The 24,553-nt window shown below is 54.9% G+C and overlaps 1 protein-coding gene across 2 annotated transcripts; it reads left to right on the plus strand.

Moving 5' to 3' along the window:
• The first annotated feature begins 479 nt into the window (after window positions 1-479).
• TMEM214 (transmembrane protein 214) lies at window positions 480-22,977 on the plus strand. 2 transcript variants are annotated; one of them, XM_064508142.1, is made up of 17 exons: window positions 481-787; window positions 1,721-1,926; window positions 4,387-4,537; window positions 6,097-6,231; window positions 8,376-8,458; window positions 9,350-9,455; window positions 10,600-10,681; window positions 13,142-13,243; window positions 14,590-14,731; window positions 15,810-15,901; window positions 16,649-16,697; window positions 17,861-17,974; window positions 18,563-18,680; window positions 19,224-19,320; window positions 19,584-19,752; window positions 21,035-21,186; window positions 22,368-22,977. In XM_064508142.1, the coding sequence occupies exons 1-17, from the start codon at window positions 652-654 to the stop codon at window positions 22,492-22,494; spliced, it is 2,061 nt and encodes a 686-aa protein (XP_064364212.1). In that variant the 5' UTR covers window positions 481-651; the 3' UTR covers window positions 22,495-22,977. The 2 variants fall into 2 exon arrangements, with proteins under 2 accessions (XP_064364213.1, XP_064364212.1); XM_064508143.1 differs by lacking the exon at window positions 13,142-13,243 and having other exon boundaries at window positions 480-787.
• The last annotated feature ends 1,576 nt before the right edge of the window (window positions 22,978-24,553 follow it).

Below are 24,553 nucleotides of genomic sequence, written 5' to 3' on the forward strand. Positions count from 1 at the left end.
GCGCCCTCGTCTGCATAGACACGCCTCGCGTGCTCCACGCCCCGCCCCCGGCTCGGCCCCGCCCCCGCGCCCGTCTCCCAGCGGCAGCACGCAGCCTTCTCGCAGGAGGCCGCAGCTCGTCAGCGCGAGGCCCGGGGCAGATCCCGGGCTGCCCGTGCACCTCGGGGCCTGGCCGCGCCGCAGTTCCTCAGCACAGCGGAGCCCTGCTGCCGCTTGGCCCTGCGGGCGTTGCACGACCCAGCCGCTCCGGGGAAGCGCTCTGTCCTCCCGCGGGTTGGGAGCGGAAGCCCCCGGCGGGAGCGAGCCCTCCCCCGACTGCCCAGCCTCCCTGCGCCCGCTCCCAGCGCGGCCCGCCGCCCTGCCCCTCTCTCCGCGCAGCCCCGCTGCGCCCCCGTGCGGCCTGGCCCCGGGGGCGGGCGGGGACGGTGGCCTGGAGGGGGCGGGGCGCACGAGGCCCCGCCCCTCCAAGTCACGTGGCCCGGGGAGGCGGGGCCGAGACGTGGCACACGCCGCGCGGGGCCGTGCGCGCGGGCTCGGCCAATCGGCGTCGGCGGCGTGCGCCTGCGCGTTGGGGCGTTCTGCCGCGCGGCGCCGCGCTCCGCTCCGGCTCCGGTTCCGGCTGCTGCTGGTGCGGCCGCGCTGCGCGTCCCCATGGCGGCGGCGGGCCCGGCCTCGGCCGGCGGCGGCCGCTGGGAGGTGGTGCGGAAGGGCCGGCGGCCCGCGGGCGGCCCCGGCAGCCGCCGCGCTCTGGGCGAGGCCAACGCCGGCCGCGCGCTGCCTCTGGCCGGTGAGTGCGGCGGGGTCTCGCGTGGGGGGAGGCGGCGGCGGCGCCGGGAGGGCTCCGTGGGGCTGGGGTGAGTTCCCCGCTTGGGGGGGGGTCGAGGGGGCAGCGCTGGGGAGGGGCTGCGTGGGGCCGGGGGGTCCCGCGTGGGGAAGAGGGCAGCTGCGGGGGGATCTGCGTGGGGCCGTGGGGGTCCTGCGTGGGGGGTGGCTCGGGGGGGGGGCTGAGTGGGGCCGGGGGGTTTCGCGTGGGGGGAGGCGGCGACTCTGGGGGGGATCTGCCTCGGGTCGGGGGGTCTCGTGCGGGGGGAGGCGGCAGCTCCGAGAGGGTCCACGCGGGGCTGGTGCGTTCACACGTGGGGGGCGGCTCCGGGGAGGCTCCTTGGTGGCTGGCCGGGTCCGTGGGGGGAGGCAGCGGCTCAGGGAAGGGTCCGTGGGGGTATCCTGGGTCCCCCCCCGCAGGGGGACACGAGGGGCAGCTCCGGGGAGGGTCTGCGTGGGGCTGGCAGGGTCCCCCGTGGGGCTGCGGTGGGGGCTGACGCAGGATGAGCCCCCTGGGTGGGCGCTGGGCGCCTCCCCAGCCCCACGGTCTTCGCAGCGCTCTCCTGGCCCTGCGTCACCCCGCGGCGGTGCCCCGCGGCTCGGCTCCCTTGTGACATTCCCTGGTCGGGACGGTTTCGGTCAGAGCGACCCCTTGTAGCAGCGGGGTTTGAAATTGCCACATTTGACATGAAAACCAACTGTCCCGAAAGCTGCGCGCGGTGTTGTAACTCACTCGTGCAGTTGCTCCTTGCACAAGTTTGGCAGGGGCTTGTTCAGCGCTTATCGTCGGACTTTCGTTACGCGCAAGTATTTTCTTCATGTACTGTTGTTTGGTGCAAGTTGAAACGCTGACTGTAGAGCCTCTGGGTCACTTTCTTCTGTTTTCCCTTGTTTTTAGCTCCAATTGCTACCTCAGACACTCTCTTTGAGCTGGGGTTTGAGAAAACAATGAAGAAGCAGAACAAAGAGCAGGTCCCTCCCGCTTCTGCACCTGAGCAGCAGCACAGGAAGCATAACGCGGGGAAGAGCGCGAAGAAGTCGTCGGCTAGCGACGCCGGGCTCAAGCAAGGCAGATTCCGCACGCTGGAGGAAGCGCTGAAAGCAGTGAGTGTGCCCAGGCTGCCGGCACGCCGCGCCCCGTCTGCAGGCTGCTCCTCCGTAACCCATCCCCTTCTCACCGCGGCACGGGCTCGGGGGTGCCCAGACCGCTCCTGAACCGCGTTAGCGGGGCAGAGCTGCAGTTTCAGATGTCTTTATTTCGTAGCCCTCACCGAGCCAGGCTGGCGTTTTGGAAACCTGTGTTCTGTGCCGCTTTGCGGATAAGAGTCTCAGAAATCGTTATTAATTCCAGTTGAAAGGAGTGGCATGAAGGACGCGGTGCCCTGTTTCTCCTCAGTCTTAATACAAAAGTTTATCGTGCCTCAGGAGGAGAAAGAAAACTCCCACGCCGTAGCCTCTCTGTGTCTGGGAGCTCGCTAGGTTGATTAAAGTGTGCCCAGCCTTCCCCCAGGGAAAAATACTTCTTAGCTCTAACTGGTTAAAACCCAAAGTGGGCTTATTTGCCGCGGGAGCAGAACAGATGCTACTTAGTACTCTGGCAAACCATACGTGGCTGCTCTGAGAGATTTTTCTATCTTGTGCTTTAGGTTATACTTTTACTTTAGGCAGGAAACCGTACAGCAGTAGATGGCTGGGAGGGAATTTCTGGTTTCTTTCTTCATCTCCTCTCTGTCTGCTGCCTGGGAGGAATCCTGAGAAAGCGTCGCTGGTGCAAATGTTCTCCCTGCCTTGCTTGCTGAGTTCCTCTGGAAGAAATTTCTGCAGCTCGTGTTCTCTGCATTTTAAATGAATCTGTAGAACTCGTTTGTCCTCCTACCTCCTCTGTTTTCGTGATATCTGAGCACAGATCGGTTTTAAAAACAAATCCCAAGTCAGCCCCCTTAGGTTAACGTGCCTTCCAGGGAAAGCCGTGCCTAGCAAGGATCTCCGGCAGCAGCTGTCTGTCCAGCTCTGCCGTTCAGTTCCTTCGCTTTAACCCAAGTGCTTGTGTCTTGCTCGTGACTTGTGTCCTGACATGTCTCTGATCCCCTTCCCCGCTGAAAGGGTAGATGTTTGCTCTCACGCCAGCTTTCGTTGTGTTGACGCAATTGGACAGGCGCAGTTATAGCGTATAGAAGCAAATCAGTGAGAAATGAACGTGTGTTATTTCTGTACGTGTCACGGAAAACATTCTTCAGTGAGAGTGGCCTGGAGCTGGAAAGCGTTCCTGCCCTATGGCTTGGCTTTGCACAGCTCGGCAGTGACAAATGCTATTGTGCGACTTTTGCTATATCAGCTTCTCTGATGGTTTCATCTTTTTTTTTTTTTTTGACGTAGTAGCAGCTATTCAGTTTTTTGTTCCTGCTTTCAGATTATTTGCTTAAATAAAAAGATAGCAGAAGGATACCCAACTCAAATTTAATACATGCTAAGACTGTTAAATACTACTTACAGAAAAGAAATCTCAGGCTCTGTGCAAAACTTTGAGAAGCCATTTAAGTCTTATTGTGTCTTCTAAACTCCTTGAAGTTAAGATATGGTATCTGGCCCTGCAAGCTTGCAGGTAATTTGACTTTAAAAGTAGTATGATAAGCATATTTCATGACCAATAACACAGAAGAGGAAAGGCGACAGGATGTGAAAATGCTGTACATATTCATAGTTTGCTGATCGTGGGTTGTTAATTAAGCGGCCCTTGCCATTACTGGCTATTTTCTCCTTTTAGGACTCTGGCGCAAAGCTGCCCCAAAGCGCTGATACAAACCGGGTGTACAGCTGGGTGTGCCGGTGGGCAGGTCAGCGCTGAACCACAGCCCTGTGCCGTCCGCTGCCTGGAGTGTGCCCTCGGGGACCCCGCTTGCGTTCCCGGGCCACTCGCGCAGCTTTGCACTGAACCGGTCGATCTGTAGGTGAGGTTCAGTGCATGGCACACAGAAACGAGGAACAGCAGAGTCTGCCTGGCTCCTCCAGTCGATTGGGCAGTGCCAGCAGGAAAGTGGAATGGAAAACAATGAAAATTGCTTGATCTGGCTTTGATGCATCTGGGGAGCAGATCTGAGGAATGAGAAGAGCGTATTTTTTGCTGTCTATGCAAGTGCAAGATCGAACTTCCTTTTAATTTTTTCTGTTGTTTTGGGGGGCTTTCTGCAACTGCCTCTTTGGTCCTGGGTAAATGCAACTTTCTACATCCTTTTTTTTTTCCTTGTTCCTCAGTAGCAGTCTGTAGTAATCTGGAGGAAACTGTTTCGAGTACAGAATTAAATACTGTTTCAGTACAACTGCCACTGTTTGTGTTAATATGTGGTGGATTAGGGAGGGGGTGCTGAAAGGTGCGGCGCTAGGGAGTTGGTGTTTTCTGCATGGGAAGGGCAGGGTTGTCGGAATGAAAGTCTGGGATGTCTGTGTCTTTACCCGGTGGCTCTTTATGAGCTGAAGTTCATTTTGGTTTTCTTCTCATGCTTTTTGATCAATTTTGAGCACCTCGGTTTGAATTTGCATAATGTAGTGTTTGTATATCTTTTACAGCTTGATCTGGCAGATCTTCAGAAGGAGCTGGATAAAAGCCAGAGCATGTTTCCCGAGAACCCATCTGTCTGGGTTAAAGACCTGGCCGGCTGCCTCAACTATAAGCTGCAGGCTCCCAAGAGCGATCCCATGCTCAGTCAGCACGCTCACGGTCAGTGGCGTTTAACGTGCTGGGCCGTCGGGCTTGTGACACCTAAATGGTCGGGGGGGTGGGGGGGAAATACGGCAAACTCTCATGAATTACTGTGTCCAACTTGTGCGCGGTGCTATAATAAATTCCAGGAAGCGCAAGCAGCGTGGGGGAGAAGTGCTCGAGCTCCCCGGGAACCTTATCTTCCTGCTGTCCCTGACTCGGTGAGAAGCATGCCGTTCTGCCAGCCAGAACGTGAGGGTGCCGCGAAGCTTTGAGAAAAAGCCGAGGAGCTGCAGCTGTGTTTTAGGCATCTTGTGCTAAGCAGTAGTGCGCAGACACTGCTGTCGGTTTTGAGGTGGCCTCGTACTTTGTAAAGATGCGTGAACTGCGTCTGTTTTGGCAAAAGTGCGCCTGTAACTTAGCTTCAAATGAGTGCTCTCGTGCCTGCAGTAGAAGTGATAGAGGTTGTGGTGCACACGGAGCTGCTACTTCTGTGCAGAAGAGACGGCTCAGTCTGGGGCTTAAAAGCAAGCCGGCCCGCGTGGGCACGTGGTAGCCAGCTCAAAGGAAAAGCCAGGAGCTGGGAGGTGGCTCAGGACGCAGCACCCGGAGGAGAAGCAGCCCCGTTCCTGCTCTAGTTCCTTTGTGCCTCCCAAGCAGATGTTGGTCCTAGAGGGAAGAGTTGAAGGAGTCAAGTGCTGCATGAATCATTTTGGCTCACTTGTTGCAAGATTTACCTTGTGCGGGTTTTTCAAGATTAAAGGTTAAAGGACAGCTTGCTTAAGAGACAGTTTTCAGAAGCATCAGGGTTGACAGGACCAAAACAGTAACTGGAATGTGAGAGAAGTCTTCTGTCTGCGTCGGAGGCAAATCGGGTCCAGCCTGTCCCACAGTTTGTGCATGTTCCCTGCAAATTGAGATGTTGGGAGTTTTCTCTGCTTCTTTTTATAGACTTTTTTTTTTTTTCCTCACAAAGCCATCTTTAGTAGGTGTTTAGGTAACTTGAGAGTAGAGCACACCTACTGTGTTCTTTACTCTACAAACTTACTTAAAAATAAAATTTGGTTATTTAGCAATGTCACTGTAATTTGAGTTTTCTCTGTTTGCAAAGACCAACAGAGGTGTCTTGCAGTGTGTAGAGCTGGTAAGTCAGAGTCTTTCCATAGTCATGCCTTCTCCATGAGAACCTCTGACTTGTATTGTGAAATTCAGGAAGCTCTTCGCAAGTATCCACGTTCATCTTCAAGAGATACCCTTGCTAGATCTTCCTTTTATGCCTTGTCTGTCGGTCCTTTTGAGAGCACTTGTTACTGAGATGACAGTGGGTATGTTTTCAGCATAACATTTTTCAAATCCTATGTACATCCAATGGTATGAACATTTAACAAAATACAATCATCGCCAAATTAAACATGCCTAATACAGAAAAACTCAGGGAAGTTGCTTGTTGGTCGTGTGGTGTATGAAAGCCAAGTGCACCTCTGTGGACTGTCTCACACCCAAGCATTGTAGCTGCAGCTGACAGTTTCATCAACTGGTGCTCATTAAATTCCTTCATACTATTGTATTGGCTTCAGATTATCCTTACTGCCTCGTGAACAAAGAGCTGAAGAATATCATCAAATCCCTGCTGGGAAGATCTTCCAGCGTGCTGGAGCTCTTCTTCGATCACTGTATTTATACGATGCTACAGGAGTTGGACAAAACTCCAGGTAAGAGCATAGCCAACGTAAGTGTAAGGGCGTTAGACCATGCATGTTAGACCCTGCTAGTGCAAGAGGTTATTTTATCTGGGAGTCTGGTGTTGAGGAAGACTTGTGTGGCCATAAGAATTTTTTACTACTTGTAGTTTGACGTCGGTTTTACAAGCTCTTCCAAATTCCTGTGTAGAAGGTGAAATGAGGAACTTGTTCTGTACATCTTGCGTTCTGTGCAGGAGTTGTTCCTGCCCAAGAGGCTTATCAGTGTGATGAAAAACATTGCTTCTCACACTGCTGGGTTTCAGACCGAGAGCTCAGGCCCAAAAGAACCAGAGTAGGCCATGGCTGGATGTGAGATGGGAGCCCTGTATGGCTCTGTCAGGGAGAGAGTTGCAGAGTGAAGACTACGTGGTGGAAAATGCCTTTCTGAAGGCTGTTGCTTTGCGGCATGTGCTTTGCTGCTGCTTTTAAATGGGATCTTTTGGCCCTATGAAACCTGATAAACACTGATTCGTTGCTGTGCTGTAGTAGCTGCCTTTCCTGTGAACCGAGGATTCCCAATGTGAGCTTTCGTGCTGGAAGGGGGGAAGATATTTCTTGCCCTCTTTGCAAACAGAATACTCGCACACCTGGCCGTGTTTCCCGGCTGTTCAGGCAGCCAGAAGCAGTGTCTGAATGAGAGTGATGGCTTGTTTATTTTGGTGGAGTGTTAAATACCAAGCCTAAACGTGGTGTTCAGTACCACCACTGTTCAGCGGTTAGTTCCTGGTTGCTTTAACAGTAGCGTCCAGCTACTGCCTGTCCTCACAAACTGTCACTGTGCTGCCTCGTGCGCTAAATGCTTGGGTTGCTCCTGACTTGGTTTCTAAAATCCAGCTCTGCCGATGACTCCCAAGGCCACGTTTCCACGATAAAGCGTTTGGTGCAGTGCTTGTTTCAGGAGTGCCTCCGTCTGGCTGTTGAATCCTGCCTTCTGTCGTGCTAAACAGGCTGCTTGTGGGTGGCAAAAGCATTTTTCAGTCTGGGTCGGATTCCCGGTTCAGTTCACAGCGTGGCTCCCCGAACAGTTGTGTGTGCGGTCGTGAGGAGGTGTGTTGTGGTGCAGAGCCAGGCGAGGCCCAGCTGCTGGAAAGCAAGTAGAAGCTCTTTGGATCCTCCTTGTTGCGGGGTGCTGTGTATTGCAGATCTGTGGCCCTGGGTGCAATTTGCTTCTGTCACAAAGAGGAACTGATTGATGAAAACTGAAGGATAAGAATAGCACAAAATAATGTTTTAGCGAATAGTCAAGGTACTGCTTTGCTTTGGGACTTGCATTTGGGTTTAATTCCAAAAGATCCTTTGCTTTCATCTGCGGTTGCTCCAGGGTTCAGTCTGCGAAGCACAGGACCTCAGGGTTCGGTTAAGGCTGCGGCCACGCTGATCTAACGTCACCGCTGCTGCAGCCTTGCCCTGCAACCGCACGCTTCTGCTCTCCTTGCGTTGGTTCTCGTGTCCGACTGCACGGTAGGCTGATTCTGCTGGCTAATCTGGCGTAAGAGTTGGAGCTGTTCCAGAGCAGGGTAATACAAGCAGCAGGTCTGCGTGCTGGAGAGCAGGACGGACCCTTCGGGTGGCAGCAAGCCCCTTCCAAGGCCGAGCTGTACTGCCCAGCCGTCCCCTGCGCACAGCGAAGCAGGAGGGGGTTGTTGAGAGGAGCCTGGGATCCACTGCTGTCCTCTTAACCCTTGTTCTTTTGAAGGCAAACAAGGGTGAGGTCAACCCCAGAAAGTTCCTAGACTTGTGGCTGGACCGTGCTTACCTGCTGACTAGCAGCCTCTATGGAGAGGAGCTGGGCCAGGGGATTTTTCTTCAGGAAGCTGCTGGTGGTATTTCCAAGGGACCGTGGGGCCCTTCCTGTTTCTGTGGGGTGGGAGCCCTGCAGGGGTGATGTCCTGGGTTGGAGGCTGGTTGGAGGGAGAACGGAGAGCAGGAACAGGGAGAAAAATGGAGGGAGCAGAACCCAAACCTCTTTGGCGAGACTTGGGTCTGGAGTTTGCTAGCTAATGAGCAGGGCAGATTTGTAGGCAAAGGAGGTCATCCAAAGGGAAGGGAGATGTTTGAAAACGTGTCCATGAACTGCCGGGGCTTGAGAATATCCCTTTTGTGCTGTGTTTTAGGGGAGTCTTTGCACGGTTACAGGATCTGCATTCAGGCAGTGCTGCTGGACCGGCCTAAAATTGCAACGATGAACTTGGGCAAGGTGAGCTGAATGCGTATGCTTTCACCCAGTTTGACAGTAGACTGCTTTGGATGCTATGGTAAAACCCAGCAGTGTTCCTCCTCTTTCCTCCCTGAAGATCCTGCTGAGCATTCAGAATGGCCACGCATGTCTCAGCCAGGCTAAGAACAATCAGTTTCAGTTAATTAAAGGTGCTTGTCTTACAAGCTTGTCCTACATACAAGCATTTCATGCTTTTAATGTGCTTGTAGCCCATACAAAAGGAGCCGGTGTCTCCCCTCCTCCCCAGATATGTTGAAGCCACTGTGAATGCTGTCGTCCCACTGTGTCCACCCTTTGAAGATCACGTTCAGAGCTTGTGCTCCCTCTCCACATCACGCGCACTCCGAGCACTAGCCGTTCTCAGGGAGCAGGGAGGGAAGCCTGGCAGATAGCTCTGTGGCAGTGATGGGACACGAGTGGAAGTTCTTGGTGTCACCCTCCTTCAAAGCAAGCAGCTGAGCATGTGTTGAATGCAACGTGACCGTTACCCACCACCACTTGGTGTCAGAAACTCCGCTTCTCCAGACTTGCAGTTTTCAATTCAGCGTGCCTTGAGCTAACACAACTTCTGGTCATGGTTGTGGGGGCTTTCCTGGTTGTTAAGGTGTCCGTCCTTAGCAGTGACGGAGCGCACAAAGCAGGGGTCTGTGGAGAGCTCCACCTCTATGAGGCTCCCTGGGCTCTGGGAGGCTGCGCCCTGCAAGGCCTGGCTGACGCTAAAAGCTTCCTAGAGCCACTTTAGTCCTGTGGTGGTGGCGGCCCCTTGAGCTGCCACAGAGGTGACGCACAACGCGGGCTCTCTTGTTGGCTGAAACAATGGGACGAGGCAAAGTGAAGTTCTTTTGAATTAACTTCCGATTTTCATCGCAGTACTTGGAGGTGTTGCGGTCCCACCAGAATAGGCCAACGAAATGCCTTACCATCCTGTGGGCTCTGGGACAAGCTGGATTCACGGACCTCACCGAAGGCCTGAAAGGTGAGAGCTTCAGAGCTGATGGGCTGGGAGTTGTGCTCGGAAGAAGCCGTTTCCCATTTGCTTCCCTGTGCTTGAAAACAACAACCGTTGGAGGTAGCAGGGGCAGGTCCCAGTCGTACTTGTGTGCACCTTGACTTCTTCTGATTTTATTGCTCGAGTGTTTGATCTGCCTAAAGCCACGTCATCCTACTGTTGAAAGTACTCAAGCCAGATATGGACGGCAGAGATCCTAGAGGAGATGGGTACAGACAACCCTCAGGTGACAATTCAGAACTAAGTTGTCTTTGGAACTGTCATATGTAACTTTGGCTGTGAAGGCATGCTGAACTTGTTAGATGCGTATTTGAGAACAAATTAACTGGTGTCCCTAGCATTTGAGATGAGGGCTGGGATCTAGGAAGCTTGCTTCTTGGCATAGCAGTAGAAGATACTGCGTGTGACACTAGTGGCTCTCATTCTGTAGTCATTATAACTGCCCTTGTTTTTACCTTCAGCTCTTAGCCATTTATGTTAAATATTAGTTACCATTGCAGAAGGGAGAATGATTTGTGTTGAAGTGCTTTTTTAGGTGTTTAAAACTCAACACTTAGAATGGTGACATCGTATAGCTGTGTGAAATGGCTTAGTTTCATGGCAGTCTGAGATGTAGCAAGAAGTATGTTGTTTACAGAAAGAGTAAGTTCAGATCTGCTAAGCACTGATGGATCTTCTGCAAAGACAAAAACTAACATTATTGTATCTAGTCTCTGGACAACATCTTTACCTTACTGGGACAGTAATGAATTGCTAAATCTCAGCAACAGCTATCTGACCTGGCCAAGATACGGAGCCTGTTTGCACTGCTGTTCCTCTGAAAGAGTCTGAGGTTGCTCAGCTGTGCTGTAACCATTTCTGAAGGATCTTTGTGTCTGGTTACCTACCAGATGTTTTGAGTGGGGAGAATTAGAGTAGGGGTTTTGGTCTGGGTTTAAGTATACATGCAGTTTTGGCAGTTGAGTGTTCCTCTACGTTTCAGTCACTGCTTGAGGACCTGAGGAGCGTTCATGTTTATGAAATGGAGCTCTTGCTGCTGCCTAGTACATAAAGGTACCATAGAAGATCCCCATCCTCCCAGTGCTGTCTGACAGCTTCCTCTCTTCTGCAGTGTGGCTCGGCGTTATGCTCCCGGTGCTCGGGATCAAGTCTCTCTCCCCGTATGCTGTTGCCTACCTGGACCGACTGCTGATGTGAGTTACAGTTCAGTGCTATCAGAGCATCTTTGTTAAGAGTAAAGCCTGCCCAGGTTGCTGGTGTTTTTTGTGTCTGCATTCCGCTTGTGGAAAAAGCTTGAGCGAGCATGCGGAAGAGTGTGAGCAAGCTGGTGTGTGTACCCTCAGAAGGTTTTGGGGGCTCAGCACTGGAAGATCTGCAATGCATAGGCTTGCAATAAAGGTTAGCTTATATCTTAAATTTTTCAGTTCCCTGTTGTGCTGGGTGTCCAAGCAGCATCAGTAGTGCCTACTGACAGCATCTAATATCTTGACTTTGCTGGTGACTCTCAAATGTTTCTGCAGAAACGTTGGTTTTTTGCAGAGGTTTTCTCTCTGCTGCTGCTCATGCCTTTCCTAAAATGAGAAGGCCAAGACCTCGCAGTACATTAGGAGCAGAATCCATCCTAAGCTGTCTCCTGTGACCTTCCTGAGAGAGTCACACGGCTGTGAGGGTTGTCCATCTGCTTGAAGTTCAGAGCAGCCGTGCTCGGCTCTGCAGTAGCTGGGAGTGCAGGACAGAAGTGCTGTGATGCTGCACTCAGTGTCAAGTGGCCATGGAAGCACTGAGTTCAGCTCTACGGGTGCAGGGGCTTGCTGTATCCTTGGCCAGGTCCCTGGGTAAAGGATCCATGCCACTGTGACCTGCTCTGCTGGGTACACACTGGGTCTAGCCCCACATTCCTAGCAAGCCGCTGGCGCAGTGGTGCGGATATGAAATACGTGCCGTTCCGGTCGCTGGGCTCTGCTAACCCGTGTGCGTGTGGCCAGAGCGGCTGAGGTGCAGCCGTGTGTTCTGTCGTGCTGCACTGAAGAAACAGGCTTCTCCTGGGTGCAAGTGTGTCCCCAGCTAGTCTGGGAGAGATCCGCTCCGGTGGTTTGGAAGGCAAGTGGTGTCTCCCGGAGAGAAGGCTGGTGCCGGACGGGGCTCCAAGGGCAAGGCGTTTCCATGCCGGCCTGGCACTGTTAGACTGAACCGGGGCACCGAGGCTTCCCGCCGCGGGGTGAGGTGCTGGCAGAACGTCGGCTGCGCTCGGATAGCTGGATTTTCCCTTGTGAGTAAGATTCAAGGTAGTGTTTGACTGTGGGTTGGGGAAAGCAGGTTCTGTCAGTCTTTGCACGGTTGAGCCTTCCGCCGTGGCTGGTGCTGCGGCCTCCAGGACTGCGTAGAGGAGCTGGACGTTACAGCAGCAGCTCCAGCATCCAGGATCAAAGGAAGCCGAGTGTCATGCGGCACAGGTAACTGGTCCAGAAACAGTGCGCTGTTATGGGAGGAGTTCAGGTGCGGTGATGTAGCAGATACTGCAGAAGCGGAGATGTGGGGTATCTTCTGAAGAGCTGGGAAGCCCTAGAGACTTTATATGAATTTTTTTCCCCCTGTTTGGGAACTAAAAATATTGTATTTGGTTTTATCAGAGGATTTGATGGAAGCTTATTGAACCAAACTTAACAGAGCCTTCTAATGTTGGGGGGGAGCCTTTATTTAATTAGTTTTCTATCAGTTAAACAGGTTTTTCTTCTCTTTGATCAAGCTTCATTTATCTGCCAGCTCTGTCATAGGCCTGTCAGACTTCTAGTTATCTGTAGTCTCACGGGAAAAAAAAATTAGCGTACCTAAAACCTGTGTGTCTAATGTTAAAACCGAGTATGAGCACCTCCCCTCTTGTCACTAGAAAGGAAGGGCGCGATCCTGTGCGTTCTGCCTGTGAGCCCGTGGTGGGAGCACGTGCCCCGCTTGTTAAAGGGGGAAGCAGAAAGCCCAAGGTACAAACGAGAAGGCGGAGGTGCTACCTGAGCTCTGCAGGCCCCGGAAAAGTGGAGCGGAAATGCTCTCGGAATAGCTGCCGTCTGATCCGGGTAGCCCCTTTCCTCCTCTCGGTTATCCTCTGGGTTGTGGCCTAAGCACCTGTAGTTGTGGATTTGTGGTACTGTCACTGCCCCATTTGTAAGCATGGTCTCCCACACCCCATGCTTCGCGTCAGGCCCTTTGCAAAGCTAGCAAGGGACTTGGTTTTCTGTCACAGCGAGTGTGTCCTGAAATACAGGACAGCCAGCCGCCTCTTGTCGCAGCGAAACCAAGACAGAGAGGTGTGGAGTCTGAAATGTTAGTCCTACCGCAGCTGTGCTGCTCGTGGGAAAGGGTATCGGCTCTGCAGCCCAGGGAACAAAGTGCATGCTGATTTTATGCAAAATATCTTTAAATAGCAGCAAATGAAGATAATTTTGGTAGCTAGAAACCACCTGTGTTTATCTGAGCAGTATTTCCAGTTGAATCGAAACTGTTTTGACTTGTGGGAGAATCTTGCTTTCTGAGGGCAGGTGCCGGCCCTGGAAGGGAAACGGTTTTCAGCGTTGTAGACCCCTTGCTCAGGAGCGCTTTTAACTCTCTGCCCAGCAGCACGGCGGGCACAGGTCACAGGAATCGTTTCTGTTTTGCAGGATGCACCCAAATCTGACCAAAGGGTTTGGTATGATTGGACCCAAGGACTTTTTCCCCCTCTTGGACTTTGCCTTCATGCCCAACAACTCGTTGTCGCCCAGGTATGCCCGTGCTGCACTCAGGCTTGGTGCTGAAACATGCATCTCCTGTTTAGCCTGTGTTTAAAGCAAGTTAAGAAAGGGGCTATGAGGAAAAGCAAGCATGGCTGGCAGGAACGCTTTTTGGGCCATGTGAAAAGTTGTCTCAAGACCTGTAAAGGGTGGAGAGAACATTAGTATCTTAATTTGTTTGACTCTTGGCTCAGCTGAGACGGTGACAGGACACTTTTCATAGGGCCAATAATGTGCCTCAGACCTGCACTGTGAGAGCAAAGGCAGCCTCTGTAGCAGCTTAATCTAATCCTGCTAAAGAGCTCCCAAGAGCTGCTCACCCCTGCTTGCAGCTGGCATCTGAGATGATTAGGGCCGAGTATGTTCTTTCTGTGGCTAGTACGGTTGTATTTGTCAAGGAAAACACGGCACTTCTCTGCCGGGCCAGCAGCAGCAGCGGGATTCCCCAGGTCAGGGAAGGCGTAGAAGCTCTATCAGAGCAGGGGCTGGAGGAGCTTCCAACAGGTTTTGAGACCAAGAGTGTGCAGAACAAGGGGTGAGACAGGACGAAACAATGATGGAGGAAAGTCCAAAGGGACTGGAAAAGGAGGAGCTGGAAGGCTTGTGTCTGCATCATGAGAGAGCTCTCAGATGAGGTGCCCTTGCTAGGCCTGAATTGGTCAGCAAGTGCTTTGTGTTCTTGGAGCTGTTGGTAAACTAGAAGCAGAAACAGGATGGGAGGTGTATGTAGAAAACAAAAAATTTACACTTTTCTCGATGCCTTCTGGCCTTCTCTTCACGTGTGCAGAGCTATGTGAAATTCTGCACTTGGAAGATTCAATTATGACTACAGTGTTATGAATTTCAGGCCTTTCTAGTAACACTAGACATAAATTTGACTGCTGGCAGGACTGCGGCAGGGATGGAGTCGGGGGGCAGCCAGCGTGCCTTGCTAAAGCAGGGCTGGTCCTGTTTGCCGTGGGCCTAGTGCAGCGGGAAAGCAGGCGCTTCTGCAAGAGGGGATTCCTGCTGCATGTTGCCCTCTAAAAGGGCAGCTCCTCTGCTGCCCCCGGGATGCTGAGCTGGTTGAGAGCTCTGCAGTAAAACTGTCTGGGATTTCTCCATTTGTGTGGGATCTGCCCATGCAATTCCTGATGGAAGCGGAGGGGATCAGGGCGTGGGGAGCCTGGAAGCAGCCTGGCTCGGGGGAGAGGTCCTGACGCTCAGTTCCAGCGCAGCCCGCTCTGAGGCCGTCTGGCAGCCTGCTTTGCCTTTCAGGAGCTCTGCCTCGCATTCCTGTCCCCTCCCAAGCAATTGCTGCCTGCAGTTTCGGTGGCCTTAACGCGTTATCTGCTCAGCCTGCAGGAGCAGTTACGGCAGCTCTATCCTCGGCTGAAGGTACTGGCGTTTGGCGCTAAGCCGGAGGCAACGCTGCACACCTACTTCCCGTCCTTCCTTTCCCGAGCCACGCCAAGCTGTCCTCCTGACATGAAGAAAGAGGTGAGGACAGGCCACAGGGCATACAGCTGCCTCCTCCGATACAGCAGGGCCGGCCCTGCGGAGACCCTCCGTATCTGTGAGCGTCTCTGTGCTGGGCTCCGGGCTGTGCCCGCCCTTGAAGGGCCACGAGGGGAGGATGACATGGTTCCTCGGGGTCCCTCTGTCTCTGCTGCATCAGCTCTGGCTTTCGTGGGACTGTGCTGTGAACTGTCTCGACTCCCCGGCACAGCAGAGGACTGACCACCTCTCTTGCAGGCTTAGCTCTCTTGCCTTAGGAGGCTGAACGGGCAGATGAGTCGAGCAGATGTGCCGTAACAAGCGCAAGATAGCAAGCGCGAGCCTTGGTAAGGGAGGAGAGTAGGACCCTCTTGTTCTGGCAGCGGTGGACGTTAGATCGGCTCATCCCGTCTCGTGGAGCTGCACCCCAACTCGCCTCTGAGGCGTTAAGGAAAGATAGGTTGGGTTTGGCTGTCCTGCAGCTGCCAAGGGAAGAGTGGCTAGAAAAAGGCCTCGTTGAAAGGACGCAGGCCGATGCATGTGCTTTCAAGCTTGAGGCACCTGTGACAAAGGAGGATGCAGGCCAGGGGTCTGTGCTTTGGGTGACCTGCTGCGATGGTGGCTCTGGGTGCGTGAGTGCCACAGCAGCTCTGAACAGGCGCTCGGGGCAGGGAGAAGTGGACTGGAAGCAGCTGAGCACAGAGGACGGTTTGCTGCACCTCAGATGGCTGAGATGGACGGCCCGTGTCTCCTATGCAGTTACCAATGTTGGAGCAAGCTGAGTCTTGATCCGAGACTCCACGGTGGGGCCTGCTGTCCCTGTTGAGCCAGGCAGGGAGGTTTTCAGAGGTGATGTGGAGACCCAGGGTCTGGAAATGTCAGACCTGTGAGTGTTTGGTACCCTAAGATCTGGCTGGGAGGAGACCCCAAACTGGCAGGTTTGGGGGGTGTTTTAATATGCCGGCCTACAGCCCTGGGCAGGTCACATCCTGTGAGCCAAACTGAATTGACATGAGCCCTGGAGGGAGAGGACCGTGGGTGATCTGCTAGAAAGCCATGCACACTGTGCTCTCCTTTGCAGCTTCTGAACTCCATGAGCCAGTGCCTGAGCGTGGACGCTTTGAGCTTCAGCGTCTGGAGGCAGCTGTACACCAAGCACCTCTCTCAGTCCAGGTAGGTATGTGCATCCCGTTTGCCGTTGTCCTGAGCAGGTTCAGCACGAGCCTGTTAATTAGATAGGCAGCCGCTTTCTCTTGTCTGAGTTTGGCCCGTGGCTGCTGGGCGTGCTGCTTTCTTGTGTGCAAGGAGGCACAGCTTGCACCTGCTCTGTCTGCCTGATGCCAGTGTGAGCTCGGGAAGCCGGTGAAGACCGAGGTGATCCTAATCAGAAACTACCTCTTGTCCGGCTCGCTGGGCCTGCGTGCTGGAGGCAGCAGAGGATAACTGTCCGATCATCTTCTCAGCTCCTTTCCGCACTGCCCCAGAACTGGACTGCGGTGCTGCTCGAATGCATTTCATACAGTGCCCTGCTCTGAGAGCAGAAAGCAGGCTGCACGGTATGGCCAGTGCGGCCACTGGCCTGCTTCAGAACCGCCCTGCTCCTTGCAGGCTGACTTCCCTGGAAGGTTGCTGGCTTTCTGCACTAGGCAAGTGGTAACTAGACTTTTAAGTATTGAGAATTTGGCCTACGATAGGGGCCAGCAACATGGAAAAGCCTCATTGCTGCCCCTCTCATAGGGGTGAAGTGGGGGACACTGAAGGAGGGATGCTTGGAGCAGAAGCAGTGCCTGCCTACCCTGCTGGATTTCTGACCCAAGGCTGGTCTCCCGCTGGCCACTTGCACCCTTTCAGAGTGTGTGGGAGTGTGTTAAATTGCCTCGGAGATGCTGACTGAGCCCTTTATTTTCTTTTCCCCCACAGTCTGCTTCTGAACCATCTGCTGGAGTCCTGGGACAGCGGCAGCAAGAAGGTAGGAGTGAACTGCGAGAAGGAGGAATGATGTCAGGCAGGGAAATGAAGTACGTGTGGCTCCTGGAGACCCTTTTGCAAGCAGCACCCACATGGGATTTGTCTGTGCCCAGCCCGTAGTTGCTCCAGCATGCGGGCAGGTCAGCTGGGTGCCCTCACTCAGGACGTGCATCTACCAGGATGTGCTGGCTTGAGAGGCAGCGCTTTGTCCCATCCTGGAAATGGACAACACAAGCGGCCGTTTGTAGAGCTTTTACTTGCTTATTGAGTAACAATTTTTCCCCAGAAAGTGCTGTGCTGGGATTTGGATATTCTAGATTCAGTTTCCCGCTAGGCCTTGCTTCCTTTGGTGGTGTCATGACTGGGGGAAGTAACGCTGGTCTCGGTTCAGCTGTTTACAGAGGAATACCAGTATTACTCTTGCTCTGGAGCATTATTTTGTTGGATCAGCCTGATCTGCAGCTCTTGAGGCACTCTGAAAGTATCTGCACGACCTGATCCATCCTCCAAAGTCCTGGGTAATTCTGCCCCATTCCATGCTCTTCCTCTGCTCCCCTGTGGCCAGTGTTGCCCGGCTTTCCCGTGTCCTTCCCTCCTGTGTGGAGTGCCACCAGCCCAGGTCAAGTCATGCTGCTTCTCAGGTTTGCAAGAAACAAACTTGTAATTAAAGGGCACAGCACGTGCCCAGGGTGGATTTTTCACTGTTTGCCGTTACAAGGGTCTCCGCTGGACTGAAGCGTGGGGGTGGACGGGGACAATTGCCGGAGGAAGGGAATGGCAGGTTGTGCCTGGCTGCTGCTTGCGGCGTGAGCGAGCTGGGCCAGCCCTTGTGCTGCTTTGCTGTGTCCTGGCCAAGAGCTTGGTGCTCGGGAGGAGGCAGAGCATGCGAAGTTGGCTTGTCTGTGCGCCGCTTGATGCATGTGCGTGCACGTACCTGACTGCCCAGAGCAGGCAGCGGTGGGGATAAGTGTGATAAGGGGGGAGTGCGTCTTTGGGTGGCCTGGGGGAGGCATATTTGCAGGCGTGTCACAGGGTGACTAGCCGCCATGCTGAGCTCCTGCAAGTCCTGCCGGTAACTGGGCTGTGTGGGCCTGTGGTCGTGCTGGTACTGGGTTCCTGGTACCGTGCTGCTTTGTCTGTGATGAGATTCCCGATTTCCACAAGGTGCGACAGTCTCTGCAGGAAACAGTTCGTTCATTCAAAGTGACTAACGAGGAGCTTGCTGCAAGAGGGCCAAACTGCGACCAGGATGTAGCAGCCTGTGACGCCGCTTGCAAGGTAACTGCTGCGTGGGAGAAGCCCGGGGCAGGGCTGGGTGGTGCCTGGTATCAGCCATCGTTTGGATTTCTGCTCTGTGCTGGGGGTTACAGCTGGTCTCTCCCCTCTTGCTAGTCCGTACCAGGGTTGCTCTGTTCCCGAGTGTGGGGCCGTACAGTAGCGGTTCCAGAGTCTGTCTGCAGGACACGCCTGGGACAGATGGTGCTGGCTCTGGCCCATTCTCCCAGCTGCTCAGCAGATGATGCTGGCTTTCACTGCAGAGCCTGGGGTGGTGAAAGCACCTGCAAGTAAGGCAGCGTGCTGTGAGAAGGGTTGTGTGGCTATACAGAGTGGAGGGAGGAGGGGCCGGCACTGTGTTCAGGTTTAAAGAGGGGAGAAGGGAATACAAAATGGGACAGGAGGTGGAAGAAGAGAAAAATGCAGGGCCAAAACTGCAAAGTGGAGGAGCCTAAGATCAGTCCTTCCATCTGTGAACAATGACTTGATCTTTCAGAGGACTTCCATTGCTGCTGCAGCCTCCCTGGGCCCCTGGGGAGGCAGCTCAGAAGCTGTTGTGTGTGACAGGATCTGTTACTTTTGTTCCCCAAGAACCTGCTGCTCAAGATGAAGGGCCGTGGCTTCCCCTGGTCTCGGCTGCTGCTTGTAATCCTGGTCTTTGCAGCTGGCTTCCTAATGCACGATATCCGGACGCAAGGGTCTTTCCAGGGTAAGGCGTACGCTGCTTTTCTTGTGGCTTTGCAAGAAAGGGAATGTGATAAAGTGTCCTTGGAAGACAGGAATTTCACTGTTTTTCTGAGTATACATGACTGACTGTGAGAGATGTCCCTCCACACCCTTACCTTCACCCTGAGTCTTTGTGCCGCTGACTTCCTCTTAAGCAATGTGCCTCTGTAGATCCGTATTTGAATTGCATGTGTTTTGGAGGGAGGGGTATGTAAGTCATGTTGGGTGAGAAGCTGACAGCAAGTTGCGTCAACAGGATTCCTCCAAGACTCTGCCTTTTGCTGTCTGAATGTTTTCCCTGGGGCTGCCATAACCCAGATTTCCTGCGTGCATTGGAGTTTCTGCACCACCTTGTCTCACTCTGAGCACGTTCTGAGATATCTCCCCAAAAAACCCGGGCTGTGCATCCCATGGAGAGAAGCCTTTCGGGGACTGATATGCTGTGAAGAGCCCCAAGGCCTGGCTGTGGATGCAGCAGCTTTTGAAGGCAGAGGTTTATTTGGGGAATTGCTCTTTTCTCTTCCAGCCTCCTCCTCTGCTCGCATACTTCGTTCTTCTGGCATCCTGTCTGTCTCGCAGCAAGCCTGGCATAAAGTCTCCCACTACTCCCTTGAAGGATACAGGTCAGTGGCACTTGTAGTTAGGCAGACATGTATGTCTGAACATGTCAAAAGCTGTTAATGCAGTACACGGTGATTTCTGTAGGGAGTCCTTTTTGCCAGAAAAGTGTTCCCCAGGTGTTTCTGGAAGTGTTTTTCAGCTCAGCTATTGAGTTTTCCTGTTTTCTTGGCCTGTGACAGCAGTTTCAAGGTATACGCGTACTGCTGTTGCTCTGCTGTTGATGTCAGGGTAGCTGGCGCTGCCCCCAGCCTTTGCTGTGTTGCAGGTGGTTGGAGAGGAACGTGCCTGTTTATTACTCGCAAGTGGTAACCGTGTTGGAACCAAATCTGAAGCTGCTTTGGGCAAAGACCAGCGAGACGGCTCTATATGTTTCTGGGAAGTGTTCCTCTCAGCTGTCTTGGATCAAAGACAACCTGCCCTGGTTCATTGAGTGGGTAAGAACAATGTGCTGTCCCCAGCTGCCCGGAGAGAGACAAATGCCTGCGTGACCCCTTCCCGGTTGGGCTTAGGAGACTTTCAAGAACCCATGTCCAGGGTTCATACCAGATGGCAACACTGCAGGCAGGAGAGCAAGAAGCTGGGTGGGAGGCCCGTACTTGGAGGAAGGCAATATCTCTGCAGCTGCTCCTGTCCTCACACGAGGCCTGAGCTCACCGGTGCTGGTCAGGGTGCTAGGTGAGAAAGAGGGTCTGTAGCAGTTGTGTGGTGCTTTTATTTCCCCCGTCACTGTGGTTACCCCAGCCACCTTCAAGCTGCTGGACAATGACCGCTTCAAGTTTTAATGGAGGCGACGTCTCAAAGATAATCCATTAGCTTCATGAAAATCGGTGGTTTGGTAGATGATTTTTAGCATGCCCACAGAGCAAGCAGCGCAGGTGACTTGTCTCTGCTTTTCGGGGGCTGACTGGCCGGGAGGACGTGTGCCGGTGGGACAGCTGTGCAGGGCCAAAGTAGGGGACGTGGGGAGGGCTTGGCAGTGCCAGGGAGCACGGAATTGTGCAGTGAGGCAGGGAAGGGGAAGTGATGCCAGACCGCTTGTGGAGCGGCTCGTTTTAGCAGAGCGCTTTGTGCACGGGTAGCAGGGGCGCTTCGCTCCCTGGTGTATCACATCTGGAGGGATTCGTGTCTGCAGAGCTTTGCCCAGGTCTGGTCTCCCTAGTACGAGACGGACATGGACCCGCTCCAGCAGCTCCACGTGAAGGGCCACAAAGACGACTGCAGAGCTGGAACATCTGTTATAGGAGGAAAGGCTGAAAGAGCTGGGACTGTCCAGGCTGGAGAAGAGAAGGCTCAGGGGGATCTTGTCACTGTGTATAACCTGTTAGCGTGGTGGGAAGAGGATGGGGCCAGGCTCTTCTCAGTGGTGCCTAGTGACAAGGTGGGAGGCAACAGGCACAAACCAAAGCACAGGAAATCCTGTCTGAGCACAAGAAAACCCTTCTTCTGTGTGAAGGTGGTAAAATGTTGGAACAGGTTGCACAGGGAGGTTGTGGACTCTGTCCTTGGAGATATTCCAAACCTGAGTGGACGTGGTCCTGGGCAGCCTGCTCTAGGTGACCCCGCTTGAGCAGAGCGTTGGACCAGATGATGATCTGAGGTCCCTGCCAGCCTCAGCTGTTCTGTGATTCTGTATCCAAATCAAGCTCGTGCCTCAGGTACCTACTGAAGGACAAGCTAGTGTTAAATCTAAACCCGCTTTCTCTGCCCCCCCTGCAGCTCCAGTCCCGGGTCCCAGATTCCATGCTGCACTTCGTGGAGTGTGTCAGAGAGCTGTTGCTCTTCCTCGTACGGAGCTGCCTGCTGCCGTTGCTGGAATACGTAGCCGCAGCGCTGGAGCGGGGCTGGAAGCACTGTGTGGACTCCTGCAAGTGAGCATCGCTGCCGTTCTTGAGCCCCGTGCGCTGCAGACTTCGGTTCTGCTTTGATCCCTTCTGGGATGCTCTTTGAGACCCAGCCGTGACCCTTGATGGGGGAGGGAGCAAGAGGGGTTGGCTCCTTGTTGCAGGAGTGGGATCCCCCCTTGTGCTGGCTAAGGGGGGAGTTTCTGGCTGGTTCCCTCCTCTGAACAAGCGCTCTGGCAGAGGAGGTGTTAGAACATGGCACCGCATGGCCGAAGTGATTGACCTAAGGTCCCGCAGAGAGCTCGTACCCTGACGAAAGCCACGTGTGCGTTGTGGGCAACAGACTGGTGCCTCTGCCGCAGAACCTGCTCCCTCCATAAATACTTTGAGCTTTTCCCCTGATAAAATGCCATGTGTGCTCATCCCTTTTTCTCTGCCCTGCTGGGGACTGAGAACTTAGGGATCTGTGAGCTTTTGAGAGCTGTGCTTCAGCCCTCCCGTTACTGCTGGGAGAAAGATGGTGGCTTTGAGCTTATGTTCTCCTCGCTGCAGTGCTGGCTCCATGCTCCCTCCTGGGAGAGGGCAGGAGGTGGCACAGACCGTGGAGGCAGAGCTGGTGTTCCTAGGCAGGGTGTTTCGGAGGTGATTTGGGACCTGTTTCTGCAGTGCTTGGGGTTCACAGCCAGATTCAGCGAAACAGGGTGATACAGGAGAAGGGGTCTGGTTGTTTGTCAGCTTTCTTAACTATTTTATTGGCACCTCTTAGCAGAAGCCCTGTGCAAACGTGCTGCCATTCAGGGGGCTGGGCTTGCTCTAGTTCGGCTCCGTGCTGAGCACGCAGATGCACCGCGTGTGCCCTGGGAGACGAGCTGTGCAGCAGCCACTGCTCTTGGAGCTGCTGGACGTGGAGGAGGAGCTGGGGCAATTCCAGCACCGTTGCCTCCTGCTCTTGCACTGATACTGCATGGAAGTTAGGTTAAGCCCAGCTGGAGGGCCAGCACCTCGGAAATGCTGCTGGCACGTGTGTTCTCTGTGCACCCTCCGGGGCTGTTTCCCTGCTGCCGCCCGCCCTGGCAGCTCGCGTATCTGTCCTGGGCTTCTAGCGTTGTAGCTGGGTTTGCTGCTGCTGCTGCTGCCTGCCTGTCTGTCTGCCCTTCCCCACAGCCCGTGGATTCCACGCATGTAACCTGTTCTCCTCGCTTTTCCAGTGGAGAAGTGTCGTGGGACTGCATGAGAGAACATCTGACAAGCTTTACCTATTCCTCTTGGATTTATCTGCAAAACACAACCATAGCCGTCAAAAACTGGGCCTTGGCTATGATTTCTGGACACTAATCTGCTTTCTGGAGAAGCGGGGACGTGGTCAAGCCACTTGCTGATGTTCCAGTGATGGAGGAGTGTCTCAGCTGTGCATTTCCAGTGCGGCTTGCACTGCTGTGGGGTAGAGAGGTGACAAAGGAGACGCACGCGGGGATTTCAGGCTGGACTCAGGGCTCGCAGGGGAGGCTTTTACCTGGAAGATGACATGCCTGGGTTTTATGCACCCTGTGAATTAGCTTTGGCTTTTCCTGTCCCACTTTCCTGTCTCTAGGTCTTAATTGGGTAAGTGATCTGCTTACTGTTGTGTGCTTTGCTGTCTGCAAGCGAGTCTGCCCTGCTGCCCTGACACATCAATCAATCAGGTGTGGATACCCGGACGTCCCTTATCAGCCTGCGCAAGGCTTGCACAGACTCTGCCCTTTCTCCCTCCACGTTGCTGAGGCAGCTGGTGGGGAGCTAGTGCCCTGGGTAAATGAACCAGACTGATTTTCCTTTTAATCAGTGCATGTACTTTCTGTTCCTCATTGAAGATATTTATCATAGGGAGACTGTCAGAAGCACCTCGACTCGAGCTGTCCCTGCAGCCCTCTGGGGCTGGGTGTGCCCAGGCCTCTGGCTGGGTGTCTCCGGCACCTCCTGGTAGGAGCAGGCTCCAGTCGACAAAGCACTTGCTGCCCTGGCACGTGCCAGTTGCAGTGACTTCAGTCCCTGAGAAGCAGTGTTTACAGTGTCAGAGTTGTTTACAGCAGAGCTCTAGCCCAGGTCTCTCCCCTGCTACCGATCCACCCCTGCTAGCTCAGGGGCTGCAGCTGCAGCTCTCAGAATGCTGTGAAACGGGGCAGGAGCAGCTGCCCGCAGCGTGCATAGGGCTGCAGAGCACCGCAGCAGCACTGCCGCTCGGCCGGAGCACCGGCCTGGGGGTCCCGCAAGAGCTGCCCGCTCCCCCTGCGCTCGCTGGCCTGGGCTGCTTGGGGGGGGCTTGGCCAGCTCGGAAGCGGCCCGTGAGCCAACGCTGCTAGCCAAAGCTGGAGGCCGAGCCGCCCGGCCCCTCCGCGCCCCGGGGCTGGGTCTGTGCAGAAGCAGGATCTGTGCTCGGCCCTGGGGCTGCCGGGGGCAGTGCACCAAGGTCGAGGGCAACATCTTCCTCCTCCTCCTCCCTTCCCTGCAGCAAGAGCTCGTCCTGCTTGGAGCATGAGCCGGGCCTTCCCTTGTGCTGCCGTAGGTGCAGCTCTGCCAGGTGCTCGTGTGCAGCAGCCTCGCGGTTGGAGCCGCACGGGAGCTCACGCAGCCTCCCAGGCCGTTCTGCTCCGGCAGCTCTGCCGGCGGGAGCCTGGGCACGGCCTGGCTGCGCTGGGCTCTGCGGCCCGGTTGGCCCTTGCTCGCGCTGGCACGAAGCAGCTCTTCCTCCCCCCTTCTCCTCTCGCCCCTCCGTGCAGCAGCATCGCTCGTGGCGGAGGGGCAAGGCTCAGCGGCCTGCTTTGCCCCCTCCCCGGGGACCCCAAAAGCAGGAAGCACCCACGGAGCCGCCCGGAGCCGGGCTCCCCGGGGCCTTGCCTCGGTGCTGCTGCAGTGGGAGCTGTTTGCGGCAGCCGCCCCGGGGCAGCGGGGCCGGGCGCGGACGTGTCCCTCCAAGCCATGCTGGGGGAGCAGGGCCGGGCGGGGGCCGCTCTGGGGCCGGGTGCCCTGCAGACCCTCTTCTGCCCTCGGTGCCCCAGCAGCCCCCGGCTCCTTCTCGCGGGGTTCAGGCTCGGTGCTGGGGGGCAGCTCCCCCCCTGTGTCGCGGTCACACTCGGGCCTGGTGGGGGGCCGGTGCCCCGCAGCACGCTGCCCTGGGCGTCCGGCACGCCGTGGGGTGAGCCGGGCCGGGACCCCCAGGCTGAGCCCCCCAGGGCCGGCTGGGCAGAGCCGGCGGCCGCTCTCCTGGCGCCCGGCAGCGCTCCCAGGTTGCAGGGCACTGCTGGCACTGTGCGGGCCCCTTCCCAAAGAAATAAAGGGAGATATTTGACCTCTGGGCTCAGTGCGCTGTGTGTCGGGTGCCTCTGCCCAGCGCCGGGCTGCTCCCGGTGCCCCGCGG

The sequence above is a fragment of the Dromaius novaehollandiae genome, chromosome 3 (genome assembly GCF_036370855.1).
Source record: "Dromaius novaehollandiae isolate bDroNov1 chromosome 3, bDroNov1.hap1, whole genome shotgun sequence".
Lineage (NCBI taxonomy): Eukaryota > Metazoa > Chordata > Aves > Casuariiformes > Dromaiidae > Dromaius > Dromaius novaehollandiae.

What these genes read in the sequence shown, in the direction of transcription:
- TMEM214 (XM_064508142.1), top strand. Translation starts at nt 652, where the DNA reads ATGGCGGCGGCGGGCCCGGCCTCGGCCGGCGGCGGCCGCTGGGAGGTG. An exon ending in TACCTGGACCGACTGCTGAT is followed by an intron (nt 10,682 to 13,141) that starts GTGAGTTACAGT and finishes TCTGTTTTGCAG; the next exon opens with GATGCACCCAAATCTGACCA. An exon ending in GGGACAGCGGCAGCAAGAAG is followed by an intron (nt 16,698 to 17,860) that starts GTAGGAGTGAAC and finishes GATTTCCACAAG; the next exon opens with GTGCGACAGTCTCTGCAGGA.